This window comes from Arabidopsis lyrata, assembly GCF_000004255.2.
Source record: "Arabidopsis lyrata subsp. lyrata unplaced genomic scaffold ARALYscaffold_6, whole genome shotgun sequence".
Lineage (NCBI taxonomy): Eukaryota > Viridiplantae > Streptophyta > Magnoliopsida > Brassicales > Brassicaceae > Arabidopsis > Arabidopsis lyrata.
The window spans coordinates 12,440,109-12,454,391 of record NW_003302550.1 but is presented as its reverse complement, the minus strand read 5'-3'; the positions used below and the strand labels follow the sequence as shown (position 1 = coordinate 12,454,391).

The window sequence follows — 14,283 nt, the reverse complement described above, 5'->3', positions numbered from 1 at the left end:
TTTTAATTATAAAATTTATATAATATTGTAAATAAATTTTTAAATAATTTTACATAAAAAAATTTAAAAACTAAAAATTTCTTTTTTTTTTTGAATATTTATGTTGGTCAACGCCGGTCAAACTGGTCAATGCCGGATTCCGGCGAAAAGTGTACCGGAAAAAAATGTTTGTGATGTTGGCGACATGACTACATATAGTTCGTATATGTGGGCATGCGATACATATAGTTTGTGTAGTTAGGGATACATTTTTAAACTTCGGATGTGTGGCCATGTATTGTAGCATATTTCGTGTAGCTAGGGATCTTTTTTCCTAATCCCACAAAGAAAGTATTTTCATTATATGTACACAAAAAAAGTCCCACATCGGAAGAATATATCAGTTTGATAGGTTCTGTTTTGCTATAAATAAAGAAGCTCTCCAGCTTTCCAAACCCATCCTTGCGCTTGGGGCAATGACGCAGCTAATGAGGTCTTAACCGAGGCGCGTCTATTGCTGGTTGAAAACTATTTCCAAACCCCCTCCTAGGCCTAAGCTTGTCTTGGGCCTTTGAGAATTTCTGGAAGAGCTCCCTTTGGGGCAAAGCTCTATAATTCTTAGTTCAATATTTGTTTTTAAGGTTTCATCCAAATTCGTAACAATGTTTACATGTAATTCGTTTGTGATATTTCTAAACCCAAACAGTTTCATCAAACTTCAATACAAAAACACCATAAGTAAGAACAGAAAAGTCGTTGCAAATATATGATCAAATACATACATTTTTTTTGGTTTTTCTAAGACCTATAAGTCTACAGACAGTTCGAGTGTTCATTAGAGCAAATATGTGTTCATAAGTTAATAATACTCATTATCATGTCTCTCTTTTACATTATTCTGCTTATTCCCAAACCCTTTCCCAATTCACTTGTTGTGATAACACAACAAAGCCGTTACATTTTCCAATCGTTGAATGATCTAATCGTAGAGAAGTTACCGGATTATTTCTCCTTTATAAGCCGTCTTCAAGAATCATAGAGCTCAAAATCCCTTGAACAAACTCGCTCTGTTTCAACTTTTCTCTGTGATCCTCTGCTGAAAGTGACTGCTTTTCAACATTCCTGTGGTCAAGACAAGAATCATCAGAGCACAGTCTGCATTTTGTATTTTACCAAACCAAAAAAACTCAGATCACAAGAGCTTTAGGGTATTAGTAAAACAAGGGATCAACTAAATTCCATGAAGCCTCATAAGAACTAAGGATGAGTAATATGCAATGACTGAGTACCCAAAAATGTAAGATCAACTAACAAGAATGATCAAGAAATGGCAATGCAATGACGTATCCAGATCTCTAATCCAAATGAGAATGAATGAGGAAGCATACCTTTCAGGCAATGTTTTCTTGGCAGAACTTGTTTCTGCAGATAGACTTGACTCAGAAATGAAAAAGTCATCAGTCATTGGTGAAATGAACGAAGACAGCAACGGATCAGCAGCTATACTGGCAGAAGAAGAGGATACAGCACGCGATGTTCCTTCAAATAGGCTCTGAAAATTTCCATCAGGAAACTCTCTCTTCAAGATCGATAGCATGGATTGAGCCCCGCCTCTTCTTGATTTCCTTTTTCGCGTCACGTAATATTTAGTCAAGGAATGAAAACACTCTTTTGAGGAATCACATAATTAAATGATACTTTTAAAATATAAACTGGTTGAAGGAAAAAAAAAAAAGGATATCTTGAACATATTTGCATGTTGTAGGGTTATATGAGCAATCATATCAGAGCTCACTTTCACCGCACAAACGGGACACACCTACAAGATTAACAATGTCAATCTCCAGGATATAAATAAACGCAGATTCGAAAAAAAATCTTGCTATTGTAGCAATAAACAAGTGTCCTATAGTTGATTTCTTCTCTAAGGAACCCTGAGTGGTAATTTCAATCCTATTCCAACGCATTTCATTAGGATACTTTCACTTTCTTATATCCAATACGAGCAACCACTAAACAAAGAACAGTGCTACGCCAAATCTACCAAGAATCAAGTGATGAAACAATAAAAAGATTTTGAATCAAAATGAGAAAAAGGTTGAATACTGAATCATATTAAGGGCATATTTACCCCATTTTTTCCGTCCACAGGATGATCTTCATCAATGTGGCAGCATAGAGACACGATATCAAAATAGTCCGAGCAGAACGGACAAGCATACTCCTCTCTGAAGTCATCTTCTCCTTCTATCTCCTCAAACCCCAGGAAATTGTCTGCGTTTTTACAAATGAAGAAACTAGTCAAACACCGCAAAACTACAACGCCAAGAGAACATTCCGAAACGCTACAGCTACAAAACAAAGCCAAGGAAAATAAATGGGACTACTAAAAACGCGTTCCATTCTCGCAGTTCCAATACAAATGAGTTTAATAAGGAACATAAAGATATCATAAACGAATAGAAACTAGTAGATTATAAAACCTTCCTTGGCAAAGATGAAACTAAGCTTCGAAAACGTTTTACCATCAAAAGGTTTTGTATTTTCTTGTTGGTCAAACAAGAATCATCAAGATTCCAACTTTTGACAAGTTCATACCTAAACCTAAAAACAAAATCTTCGTATAAACAAAACACACACGTTTAATCAAATCCCTAAAGCCTCACATGAGTAAAAAATGCCTCAAAGACAAAAACTTTTTTCCATTTTCCTCCAATTCAATATCAGCAAAACAAACATTGAACATTCAGACCAAGACACAATCATGTCTTGTCCCATTTTGTCGGAAAATCAGAACAGTAACAAAAATGTCAAATCTCTTTCATTCAACCTCGATCCTTGATCAATTAAAAGAAAAACAAATTGACGATTTTTGCATTAGAATCAAGATACATTAAATCAAATCTCAAATCAAGATTATTAGCAAAGAACAAATCCAAATTATTTTCTTTTTCAACTCACCAGATCGAGACAAGAAATCGAGCTGATATCTCCTTGAAGCCGATGCGAGACGATCACTCCAAGAATCAGAATCCATTTTTTTCCACAAAAACTATTATAAATCGAAACCAAAGAATCCACTTTTCAACAACAATAAAAATCAAATAAATTCAAGAATCAGATCAATAAATTAATTGATCTTGAGTCCGGATAAAAAATAAACAGAGGATATTCCGATTCAAGAAACAAAAGATTCCGGCGAAAAGCAAAGACGAAGACAACGACGACGATTCTGCGTCGTTTTTTCTGGAATTTGTCTTTGTCTTTTTTTTTTTTATGGCTTTGTTTGTTTTTTAATTCTTTGGATAGAGAGAGAGTGAGAGGACATAGGAGATGAGTTTTATTACATGTATTAATTTGTTTTTAATTAATTGATAATCCCTCGCTTTCAACAGCCCACACGAATGCATGCCGTTTAATCCTTTTACCCGCCGTGTTTTTCCCTTTTGGAATATCAAAACGTCATGCTGTTAGTAGTACACTTACGTGTCTAAATATTATTGGTTTACTTAGCCGCGCAACAGCTTTTTTACTGTTTCAAAGGTTTTTTAATTTATTTTTAATTTTGGGAAAATAATAGTGAAAAAACCTCATCGGAAAAGTTTTTGATCTCGCCGGTTTCCGAGCACTCCTTGGTCGGTGTTTCAATTTTGGCGCCACAATTCGTGTTGTCTTTATTCTCGGCCGATGATGAAGCCGCGATCGTGTTCAGATCTATAGCTTCAAATCGGAGCAGATTTCGAATTTGGATGTGAAATTTTCGACGATCATGGCGACGAGGAATCGTACGTTGCTGTTTAGGAAGTACAGAAACTCTCTGAGGAGCGTCAGAGCTCCATTGTCGTCATCTTCATTGACGGGAACACGATCCGGCGGCGTTGGTCCGGTTATCGAAATGGCGACTACTTCGTTATTGAATCCGAATCGCTCTTACGCTCCCGTTAGTACCGAAGATCCTGGAACTTCTAGGTACTCTTCTTCTTCTTTATCAGTGAGAATGTTGAAGAAATTGATCAATTAGGGTAAATTGTATAGCTCAAGAAGATAGTTTTTGGATAAATGGAAATGATTAGCAATGAGAATGATAATAGAGATGAAGCAGTATGATGTTATGCTGAAAGTTTGTAGTTACCGGAGATTTCTTTCTTCGTTGTTTCAGTAAAGGTGCGATAACAGTGGGATTACCACCAGCTTGGGTTGATGTATCTGAGGAGATATCGGTGAACATACAGCGAGCAAGGACTAAAATGGCGGAGTTGGGAAAGGCTCATGCTAAGGCGTTAATGCCATCGTTTGGGGATGGTAAAGAAGATCAACATAATATTGAGTCTTTGACACAGGAGATAACTTTTCTATTGAAGAAGTCTGAGAAGCAACTTCAGAGGCTTTCTGCGGCTGGGCCTTCTGAAGATTCGAATGTTAGGAAGAATGTGCAGGTAGTTTTGACTTGATGGGAGCTGCTCATTACATCTCTTAAACACATTTCCTTTCTTTATCTGAGCTTTATCCTATGTGTTTTATAACAGCGGTCTCTTGCCACTGACCTCCAACTTCTTTCTATGGAGCTCCGCAAAAAACAGTCAACATATTTGAAACGCTTGAGACAGCAAAAAGAGGTATGAAGCTAGTAGCTCTTTAAAAGTAGCTATTATCGTTCTGGTCAATTGTGATGCCAGAAACTTTGTGATGTTGCAGTTTATCGTTTGTCGAAGTTTTTGTTTGTGTTTGGTGCTGCACCGTAATAAAACTTGTTGACATGGATCTCATAGATGATAGATTCTTTTAATACTTGTTTGTTACAATTCTGGAAATTATATTATTCTGTCCTCTCAAGAAGCTTTGACTTGAAATGTATGATCATTTATCAGGATGGGGTGGATTTAGAGATGAATCTGAGCAGAAACAGATATAGACCTGAAGAGGATGACTTTGGCGATATGGTTTGACTCCTATATCTGTTTCATTCTTTCGATTTATATCCATCATTCATCTTATGTACTTCTTTATTGATGAAAATTTATTCTCGAATTCTTTTTAGTTAAATGAGCATCAGATGTCCAAGATAAAAAAGAGCGAGGAAGTATCGGTAGAGAGGGAGAAAGAGATACAACAGGCAAGTGCTTGCACTTTGTCTATGTTCTTAGTTGTTTGTAGCTCACCAATGTTTTTTTTTTCTTTTCTAATCAATCATAATCTTTTTTGTTCTTCTTGTTCGGTGTCATTGTCCAGGTTGTAGAATCAGTAAACGATCTTGCTCAAATCATGAAGGATCTTTCTGCACTTGTGATAGATCAGGTAAAACTTATTTAAACCCATATTCTCTTTCTCTAGCTTCTGAGTCTTCTCCCTTCCGAAAAAAACTCACAGCAACCTGTTTCGTTGCAGGGTACAATAGTTGATCGGATAGACTATAATATCGAAAACGTCGCTACTACCGTTGAAGATGGCCTCAAACAACTGCAGAAGGTATAGTAGTGTACTCTCTTCAACAGCAATGTCCAGTTATTTGTTTGTCCCAATTCAAAATAAAGTGGATCGCATAAAACTTTACAGGCAGAGCGAACGCAGAGACATGGAGGGATGGTGAAGTGCGCATCTGTCCTTGTCATCCTCTGTTTCATCATGCTGCTACTCTTAATCCTTAAGGAAATATTCTTGTGATCGGAACAACTTCTCTTTCACAGAAAAGGTGAATTCCATGGACCATCATCCTTGGTTAGATCAATAAGAAAAGTTTTGATCCTTAATTCTTATATTCTTTAGACCAGAACATCGCATGTTTTCTTCTTGCGATTGTTTCAGAGGATGTTATTAAGAAAAGAAGAAAAAAAGAAGACAGTTAATGTTCTGCCTTTATGGCTTTGGTTTCAACTTCTTTTGCGTTTACATTACTAAGATCCTTCGCAGAGTTGTGAGTACGTAACATCATAGTGTAGAAGAAGACCATAGATAGTCAGAGGTCAATGTCTGAGGAGTTCAGAGATCTGTGCACCAATGCCAAGATTCTCGTCACGCTAAAGTCAAGTGTTCGTTTTAAAATGTTTTACCATTACTGTAAGGATTTCTTGCCTCAAAGGTGTCGACTTTCCTTGAGAGAAATTCAAACAAACCAAGAACAGAGAAGCGGAGCCAAGTTTGTGTGTCAAAAACAGAGGAAAGAGCAGAGCTTTGCTTTGTAGTGTTTTAAAGACTTTGAAAACAGAAAGAAACCAGAGCAAACACGAGAACTTTGGTAACCCAGTTCACTCCCAAAGGGTAGCTACGGCCGAGTATTGTACTCGGAATCCACTAGTTTCAAACACACACACAGATTACAATAGGAAGACCCGCACCAATGCCCTTCACCAGCACTTGATGCTCACTCTATCTGTTCCTAAACCCTAGAGAAAACTATGAATAAGTTTAAGCAAATACAAGTTTTCTCTCTTACTCTCTGTATCACTGAAAACAACCTTAAAAACCTCTCTCTATCTTAAGTGTTCCTTTTATAGCAAATACAAGAAACCAACCCTGTGACCTAAAGCAGACGCTCCTCCGATTTGTCGCAAGACACCTCATCAAGAGAAACCGCGTGCATAAGAGGACAAAGACTCCTTTATCATTTGAATGCACCAGAGGACAAACGGGTACGGAAGCCTTGCTGGCATGAGTAGCCGTTTCCTCTATCTGTGGTCCAAAAGCAATCTAACCACAGTTTAACATACATCAACCATAGTAAGATCTTGAGTGAAACCTGGGAGTCTTTATCTTGATGTAACATTGCGTGCTCATCACGGTTTCATTCTTCATAATTACATTCATATAGTTTACATGTCTCTAAATATTTTCATTAGTTTTGTCCAAATATTTTATCATCAAATTCAAACCCAAAGAAAATTTATAATATTTCTTTAAAAAATTTAATTTAATGTAAATATTGATTGAGTTGTGTTAATTTATCAATAAACGACTGATAAAAGAAAAGAAAAATGTGTTAATTTATGTATCAAAAATAATATGATAACGTTAAAAGAAAAGAAATTTTTTTGCCATGAATGTTTCTGGTTTATAAAATGGTTTATGATTTATGTTTTTTTTTTGATGGTGTAGATTTTAGTTTTTTTATAAACTTGAATGGTAGTTTATTTAGTTGTGTTTTTATGTTGAAATATGGAATGGAATGGACTGTGGTTTTTCTTCGATTTTTTTTTTTAACCACTCAAATTTCCTACTCTTTGAGGAAAAACAAATTTCCAGAAATTTGTACACAATTGATTTTTGATTGGAAAAACTAAAGCCAAAAAATACTTCAAAAACCATATCCTTTATAAGCAAGGTCTTATAGTTTTTATGGGCAATTGAGTATGAGTTATCAACAATAGAAAAACAAGTGAAATCCATATCCCTTTTTAATCTTACCTAACATAAGTTAAACTAAACATAGTTGTAGTTAAGATTACTTCATCAATTAAATTAAAAGAGGATTAGTTCTTTAGTAGATAACCCATAAACGAAAGCAAAGTAGTTTGAACATGCATGTGTCCGTATATATTATATATATATAGCAATACTATTATTTTTGGGAGAGTTAGCTCAGAGGTAAAAACAGACACCCAAATTGGCGCAGAGATAAATGGCTGCTGTGTCTTCAAGTAACGAAAAATTAGCTTCACTTCTCGCCCTCTCATTTGCATAAATAACGAAAATACCAGTGGCTTACGTATCCATGCGAGTGGGATAACGTTGTTGACTTTTGTTGCCAAAAAAGGACGAAACATCTCTCTGAGGGACGTGACGGTTACGCGGCGACAGAAGGAAGGAGGCGACGTCCATTAAATGCAACCTGCAGAATGTCTCCGATATTTTTTTGTCCGAAACTATTACGAATCGTTTGAGGGGATTTTGAAATTTGAACAACTACCCTAAACGATTGGACCCCCAATAAATAGGGGTGGAACTGCAACGCAAAATCTGCAAGCCAGAAACTAAAAAAAAGAAATCATAAAAGCTACAACTAGAGTGACGACTGTACTAATCTGTGTAGAGATCTAAGTAAGGTACTTAATCACTTAGATCTGATGAATACTGAACATGTTGACTTCCTCTGACGTCGATTTGTTTTTTTTTTGAACAGGTTCTCAGATGGAAGTTACCGACGAACTAATTACCAACATGGTTCGGGTTAACCTTGGGGGATGGGCAAAAGATGAACAAGGAGTGTGGAGATTCTCAGGGTCGGAGGGCCAGATGGGGAGGTACATTCGCTTCAGAGAGGGAGACGGTGTTGAAGCAGCAAAGACGAAGGTTATTGAAGAGTTTAGCATCAACACAAGCATGGAGAAGGTCGAACTAACGTATGAGATGCCCGAATGGATGGACGTCGACGGATCTGTGAAGCCTGTCCCTATTCACATTGTATCCGACGACGACATGGACATGTTTCTAGCTATGCGGGTAGATATCAACGAGATGAAGCTCTACGTGGTTCCCATGCCGTTGAACATGACTCTGGAAATCGATGGGTTCAAAGTGGTCCCTCTGATGGACGAGTTCTCGTTTGCGGAGATTATGAGTAAGGAGGAGTTAGAGAAAGAACAAAGGCGGCGTCTTGACAAAGAAGCCGGTGATAACATCATATGTTCCCAAGTTCCAAGGGAACACGTTGGGGACAGTGACGACGGGCAGCTTGGGTGGATAGGAAATTCCTACGCAAGCAGCGGTTACGCTACACTTTCAGCAGCTCTGAGGCATTACAAGACCATAACTGCGGCTCCACAACACCAAGGTTCACCGGTCAGTGTCCTCGAACCCCAAACCAGCTCTTCAACCGACGATAACAGGGTAACACGATTAACCAGAGATCTGTTCTCTGATTTTGAAAGAGGTAAAAGCTTGTCGGGAAAAGCATTTACGTAAGAGCATGAAAAAATAAAAATAGATATCTAACTGGTTATTTAGCAATAGCTGCTGACGGATCCAGCGGGGATATCGGCGATAACTCGGAGCAACAAAACGGAGCAGCAACTCAGAGAGAAGCACCAGAACGCATCAATGGTAGAAACTCTTATACAAACTTGCTTTAAATTATAAAGGTAGACATTGAATAATAATAGAATTTAAATCCGGATCGCAGTTGACCACCATGGGGCTCCCCCGATATCAAGAATGTTAAGGATGTTGAGCCTACCTGAACACACTTTCGCGAGAGACGCAGCCCCTGTGTTAGACGACAACGAGGCAGACGGTAACCTTTATGTTGAAATATTCAAATATTTGCGTCAACTATATAAATAGGTATTTGTATATGTGGGTAGCTATATACTGAAGTACATGGTTAACGGATTTTATAGGTTCTGAAAGAACAAGGCTTGTCGTGTTGGACGTGGATTACGAAGGTGACGAGCTGTTTGTGGGACGCGTATTCAAGAACAGAGATGATTGCAGGGTTAAAATCGCGGTCCACACTATAAACAGGAAGTTCAGCTACCGTAATCACCGCACCACTAACGATGTAGTGATCGTACGATGTGTATCAGATGCTTGCCCCTGGAGGGTGTACTGCTTGCGGTTGGACGAGTCAGAGTATTTTGAAATAAGAACTGCCCATTTGGAACATACATGTCTAGTAGAGATAAGAAGTCAATACCCACGCCAAGCTACGACATCGGTGATTTCACAAATCATGAAGTCAAAGTATGCAGGAAGCGGAGCAGGGCCGACGCCGGTGGCAATAAGGCGAGCTCTGATGGAAGAATATAGTGTAAACGTCTCCTACTGGAAGGCTTGGCGTTCAAGGGAGCTAGCCATGGACTTGGCCAAAGGATCCCCAAATGGGAGTTACGGTATCCTCCCCAGCTACCTTCACATGTTGTCAAGGGCAAACGTAGGAACCGTCACCGATTTGCACACCGAGGTGGACATTGATGGCGACCAAAGGTTCAAGTACTGTTTCGTTGCACTCGGAGCGAGCGTAATAGGATGGAAGTTCATGAGAAATGTTGTGATAATCGACGGAGCGCATTTGAGAGGTAAGTATGCGGGTTCTTCACATGCCTCAAGAAGATAATTCCAGATGGTGAAAATCTAACTTTCGTCTCGGACAGGCATTCTTCGATATACACCGGGCTTGGGAAGGTATGGAGGTCTATCTTTTAACATGGAGGTGTAATATTAGTAATAGAAAGGGATTTGCATTTAACTATTTACCCTACGTATTGGATGTCTATTCACAAAAACAATTTGATATTTGTAGGTATATCCGAGGTCAACCCATGGGGCATGTATCGTACATCTACAGAGGAATGTGGCTACAAAGTTTAAGAAGAGAATGCTCGCTGGCCTTATTTCCAAGGCAGCTAGAGCATACAAGAAGACAACATTTCACGAGTTCTTTGAGGAAATTGAGAGAGCATCCCCCGGATGCGCCGAATATTTGATGGCTATTGGTTTAGAACATTGGACAAGGTCACACTGCTATGGTCACAGGTACAACATCATGACTTCGAACGTCGCCGAGTCACTCAATGCAGTCCTCAAGGAGGCACGAGAGCTGCCAATAGTGTCTACCCTAGAGTACATCAGAGGTACTCTAATGACTTGGTTTGAGAAGCGTCGGGAAAAAGCAACCCAACACGAGAAGCCACTTACACCAAAGGTGGAAGAAATTGTTCAAAGGAACTATGAAAGGTCCACATGTTACGACGTTGCAAAGATCAACAACGAGCAGTACGAGATAAAGACCACAACAGGGCTATCATACGTTGTGGATATACAAAAAAGGACATGCACCTGCGAGGAGTTCAACTTGCTACAGATTCCTTGCAGCCACGCAATAGCAGCCGCGATACGTTGTGACATGAGTGTGCCAATGTTGGCAGCTCCCCAGTACGGTAGCTTCTTCTGGAGTTTGGCTTACAATGGCAGTATCCATCCCGTCCCCGACTTAAGCACTTTACGCGAGGTGCCAGACGGAATTGCCACATTGACAGTCCTTCCTCCACTTACAAGAAGGCCACCAGGTAGGCCAAAGCGTACTAGATACCTTTCAACTGGAGAATTTAAGGTATTATTGGATATATAATGTAATATAGATACCTAACTTAAATATTAGATGTTTAAATCTTCTTCTCCCATACTGTCAACCAATGCAGAGGCCGAAGAAGACAACGAAGCGGAGCTGTACCAGGTGCCGTGGGACTGGGCATAACCGCGCTTCCTGCAAGATGCCAATATAACCTAGCTATGCAAAACCTTTGGTAATATTTACGCATAATTATAAAAATGCACTGCTAATAATAGATATAGAGCGTTATGTCACAAATACACCTAACAAAATTATGATTTATGCAGCTGCCCCTTTTGGATGTATAAAAGCAGCTCTTCGGATTTAAGTTTAATGTTCACGGATTCAAGAAGTGGCAACATTTTCAATGTATGATACAGATGCCACGGGAAAATTATGTAATATATGTGTTTCTGTGGGTGAACCTTCCCTACTTATGTAATATATTCCTGAACTATTCCAGGAATGGTGTAATGCGTTGATCTTGTGAGTCCGCACACCATTCAATCTGGCTTTGTAATATATTAATGCTTTCCGGTTAATCTTGGTTCCTATCTCTTATAATTATATCATATTGTGGACATACATGCCTCAAAGTTACAAAATAAATGTATCGATGGAAAACAACTTAGAAACCCATTAGATGTCTATAGAGAAAAATAAATGTATCGTTGGAATAAAACTTAAAAAACAAAGAACAAAACCGTGAGAAAACAATATTAAAAGGGACACAGTGAACTAGGCAGCGTAGGGGACACCTATTAGGCTATGAAGCGTACAACACAAAGACGCGTTTTCAACGTGGGGACCACTGCCTCCAAACTTACCCTTACCACACCATCAAAGGGTATATGGTGAAGCAGCTACGGGAAAAAAAACAAAAATAAAAAACACAACAACTCATCGCTACGCAAAATGTTAGGGCAACAGTTGACTACGGTGTCGGAAGGCGGCTCAAGCTCGACGGTTCAGGAGCTCGACAACGAGATGACAGCGGGAGGTTACGAATGCGACTGCGGGACGCAGGCATTAATCTTCCAAGCATGGACAGACGCAAATCCAGGCCGACGATTCTATAGATGTGGTGCGGGTAGGAGAAGCGAATGTAACTACTTCCGATGGAGAGACCTTGAAAAGCCACATGGATGGCAGAAAAAAGCACTTTTGGAAGCAAGGGACTTGATCAAAGCACAAGATGCAGAAATTAAGAGACTTAGGGAGACTCAAGCTGAAGGAATCGAAAGCTACGCCGGTGAGGTAAGTATAGAATATCAGAAAAAAATGCAGGACTTGGAGATGGAAAAGAAAGCTTTAGAAAGCGATTTGAAGACAAGCAAGGAGAAGGAACAAACGCTCCGCGAAGTACTCCTAATTTCATGGATAGGATTTATTTGTATCTTCGCGACCGTCATCCATGCCTTGAAGTAAGCCATTACATGATAATATAGATGCCTAATCCGTTATGTATCTTGTATTAAATGATATTACTTGGGATGTATGAATCGAGTTAACTACATATTCCTGATTTAGTCGTCTTAAATATCATGTGCACCGGTATCTAGATCTATAGGAGGATAGTTTATAAATTACGTAAAAATAACTATAAATGGATATCTAATTGAAGTAACTAACAATAGACTACCCATCCCTATAAGAGGAACTAAATAATAATAGGTAGATACGCATCTACAACACTCCATAAATTGTAATAACTAAATTATAATATAATATACATTTATTTAACTGTCTACTTCAATATTTGCAAACCTATGAATCATAATATAATATCTAATATACTACATATACATCTATTTGTGAGCTTAGACAGCATATAGATCATGTTAACGCTAAATTAGCAAGTAAATTGTAACTTAGACAATTACTATATATTAGAAACGATGGTTAAGTAGACTAAAGGTTCAAACAGAAATAGAATCCGCAAAAGCATAAGAGTTATTAGTACAAACTAAAAATTCAAAAGATAAGCCGGAGAGCGCAAATTGTTCAACATAAAACTAAAATAGATGGAAATAGAGACAGGCTCACTTCAAACTTCAATGTCACCACAACAATGCTCGTACAACTGAACGGCTAACTGCTCGGCACGGTGACGAATACCGGACTCAGAAACTTGACAAACTTTCTCAAAACCTCCAACTGCATGGGCCTCCATGAAAAGAAGGGAGAGCATACCAGTGTTCGCACGGTCTGAGGCTTGGGTGACACGCGTGTGGCGAGTGAAGGACAAAGGAGTCAGAGGATAGTTGAGCATAACATCATTCGCACCAACCTTACGAACCAAATATGGAAACATCTCACACAAAAACTCAAGCTCAGGTTTAAGTCTAGAGCAACGACGAACATTCGCAGTAGAGTCAAAAACAGTTAGGGAGTGAGAGGGCATGTCCACCATAACAGCAATCCAGCGGTTCTTGTCAATGTTGAAGGGAGAGTACAGGTAATCAATGTTGACCAACCACTGCCTTCCAGTGCTGTTAAATCTGCTAGTTATAGAGCTCAATAGATCAGCATCAAAATCAAAACTCTCCTTGCGCCTAACCTTCTTGAACTTAGAGTACATAACAGCAAGTGAACCATGGAACTGGCTAGTCAGCATATCAGCTCTGGGGACGGAGGCAGGATCAGTGTTAATGAAAATAGATTCCCTCATAACAGTGACACACGCGTCCATGACCTACAGAACAACAATTGTAATAAAGAAAAAATAATGATGTAGTAATATAACTTGATACTGATGTAAACCTGCGGATTTTCAGGTGGAATGCTACTAGCGACTAGCCGCAACTCAGTTTCCTTCAAAACAAGCCCTCCATCATACTCAAAATCACTAGGCAAAATGAAATTCAAAAACATGGAGAAGTAAATAATTACATATCATTCAGAGAAAAGTAACTGAAAAGATTTCATTCTAAGTATACAAGTATCTATCTACTCTAGAATATGCAAGTCTAAAATAATAAATTACTGATATGCAATTTAGACTAGCGACTTACAATCTGGGCTCAAGTAGCTCGAGTAGTTTTTTGAACTTCTCAGAGCTCGGACAACCATCGGAATCAACCACCACCTCAGAAACAGTACCACCCTCTCCATCAATACTACCTCCTGATGCTCCCGACTGATTGGATGCCTTACTCGCAGAGGAAGAACCACCAACCTTTTAAAAATTAAACAGGTCATAAACAAGTAAACTAATTATGCTAGTCTCAAACAACCAGAGTAATACCTCTTCACTGCCAACA

At 38.7% G+C, this 14,283-nt stretch overlaps 4 protein-coding genes across 5 annotated transcripts; 2 read left to right on the top strand and 2 right to left on the bottom strand.

The window, feature by feature from the left end:
• Window positions 1–718: 718 nt before the first annotated feature.
• Window positions 719–3,481, bottom strand: LOC9310401 (protein DEHYDRATION-INDUCED 19 homolog 6). Its single transcript, XM_021023039.1, has 5 exons — window positions 2,941–3,481; window positions 2,111–2,253; window positions 1,721–1,798; window positions 1,368–1,618; window positions 719–1,101 (listed from the first exon to the last, which is right to left on the bottom strand). Exons 1-5 carry the CDS (start codon window positions 3,014–3,016, stop codon window positions 993–995), a joined length of 657 nt encoding a protein of 218 aa, XP_020878698.1. The 5' UTR covers window positions 3,017–3,481; the 3' UTR covers window positions 719–992.
• Window positions 3,482–3,535: 54 nt separating this feature from the next.
• Window positions 3,536–5,850, top strand: LOC9310400 (syntaxin-41). 2 transcript variants are annotated; one of them, XM_021023038.1, is made up of 8 exons: window positions 3,536–3,948; window positions 4,139–4,415; window positions 4,506–4,595; window positions 4,848–4,919; window positions 5,033–5,092; window positions 5,209–5,274; window positions 5,365–5,445; window positions 5,533–5,850. In XM_021023038.1, the coding sequence occupies exons 1-8, from the start codon at window positions 3,749–3,751 to the stop codon at window positions 5,638–5,640; spliced, it is 954 nt and encodes a 317-aa protein (XP_020878697.1). In that variant the 5' UTR covers window positions 3,536–3,748; the 3' UTR covers window positions 5,641–5,850. The 2 variants fall into 2 exon arrangements, with proteins under 2 accessions (XP_020878697.1, XP_002874333.1); XM_002874287.2 differs by having other exon boundaries at window positions 5,018–5,092.
• Window positions 5,851–11,935: 6,085 nt separating this feature from the next.
• On the top strand, window positions 11,936–12,448 carry LOC9308317 (uncharacterized protein At4g04775). The gene has a single exon (XM_021020544.1). The coding sequence runs from the start codon at window positions 11,936–11,938 to the stop codon at window positions 12,446–12,448; it is 513 nt and encodes a 170-aa protein (XP_020876203.1).
• Window positions 12,449–12,895: 447 nt separating this feature from the next.
• LOC9310398 lies at window positions 12,896–14,261 on the bottom strand. The gene is made up of 3 exons (XM_021023254.1): window positions 14,035–14,261; window positions 13,784–13,868; window positions 12,896–13,715 (listed from the first exon to the last, which is right to left on the bottom strand). Exon 3 carries the CDS (start codon window positions 13,710–13,712, stop codon window positions 13,068–13,070), a length of 645 nt encoding a protein of 214 aa, XP_020878913.1. The 5' UTR covers window positions 13,713–13,715; window positions 13,784–13,868; window positions 14,035–14,261; the 3' UTR covers window positions 12,896–13,067.
• Window positions 14,262–14,283: the final 22 nt, after the last annotated feature.

Excerpts from the sequence above, each read along its gene's own strand:
- LOC9310398 (XM_021023254.1), bottom strand. The coding sequence starts at position 13,712 with ATGGACGCGTGTGTCACTGTTATGAGGGAATCTATTTTCATTAACACT.
- LOC9310400 (XM_002874287.2), top strand. The coding sequence starts at position 3,749 with ATGGCGACGAGGAATCGTACGTTGCTGTTTAGGAAGTACAGAAACTCT. Across the intron at positions 4,920-5,017 it reads AGGATGACTTTGGCGATATG|TTAAATGAGCATCAGATGTC; the intron begins GTTTGACTCCTA and ends AATTCTTTTTAG. Across the intron at positions 5,446-5,532 it reads GCCTCAAACAACTGCAGAAG|GCAGAGCGAACGCAGAGACA; the intron begins GTATAGTAGTGT and ends AAAACTTTACAG.
- LOC9310401 (XM_021023039.1), bottom strand. The coding sequence starts at position 3,016 with ATGGATTCTGATTCTTGGAGTGATCGTCTCGCATCGGCTTCAAGGAGA. Across the intron at positions 2,254-2,940 it reads CGATTTCTTGTCTCGATCTG|ACAATTTCCTGGGGTTTGAG; the intron begins GTGAGTTGAAAA and ends GTAAAAACGCAG. Across the intron at positions 1,799-2,110 it reads CTGTGGACGGAAAAAATGGG|GTGTGTCCCGTTTGTGCGGT; the intron begins GTAAATATGCCC and ends TTAATCTTGTAG.
- LOC9308317 (XM_021020544.1), top strand. The coding sequence starts at position 11,936 with ATGTTAGGGCAACAGTTGACTACGGTGTCGGAAGGCGGCTCAAGCTCG.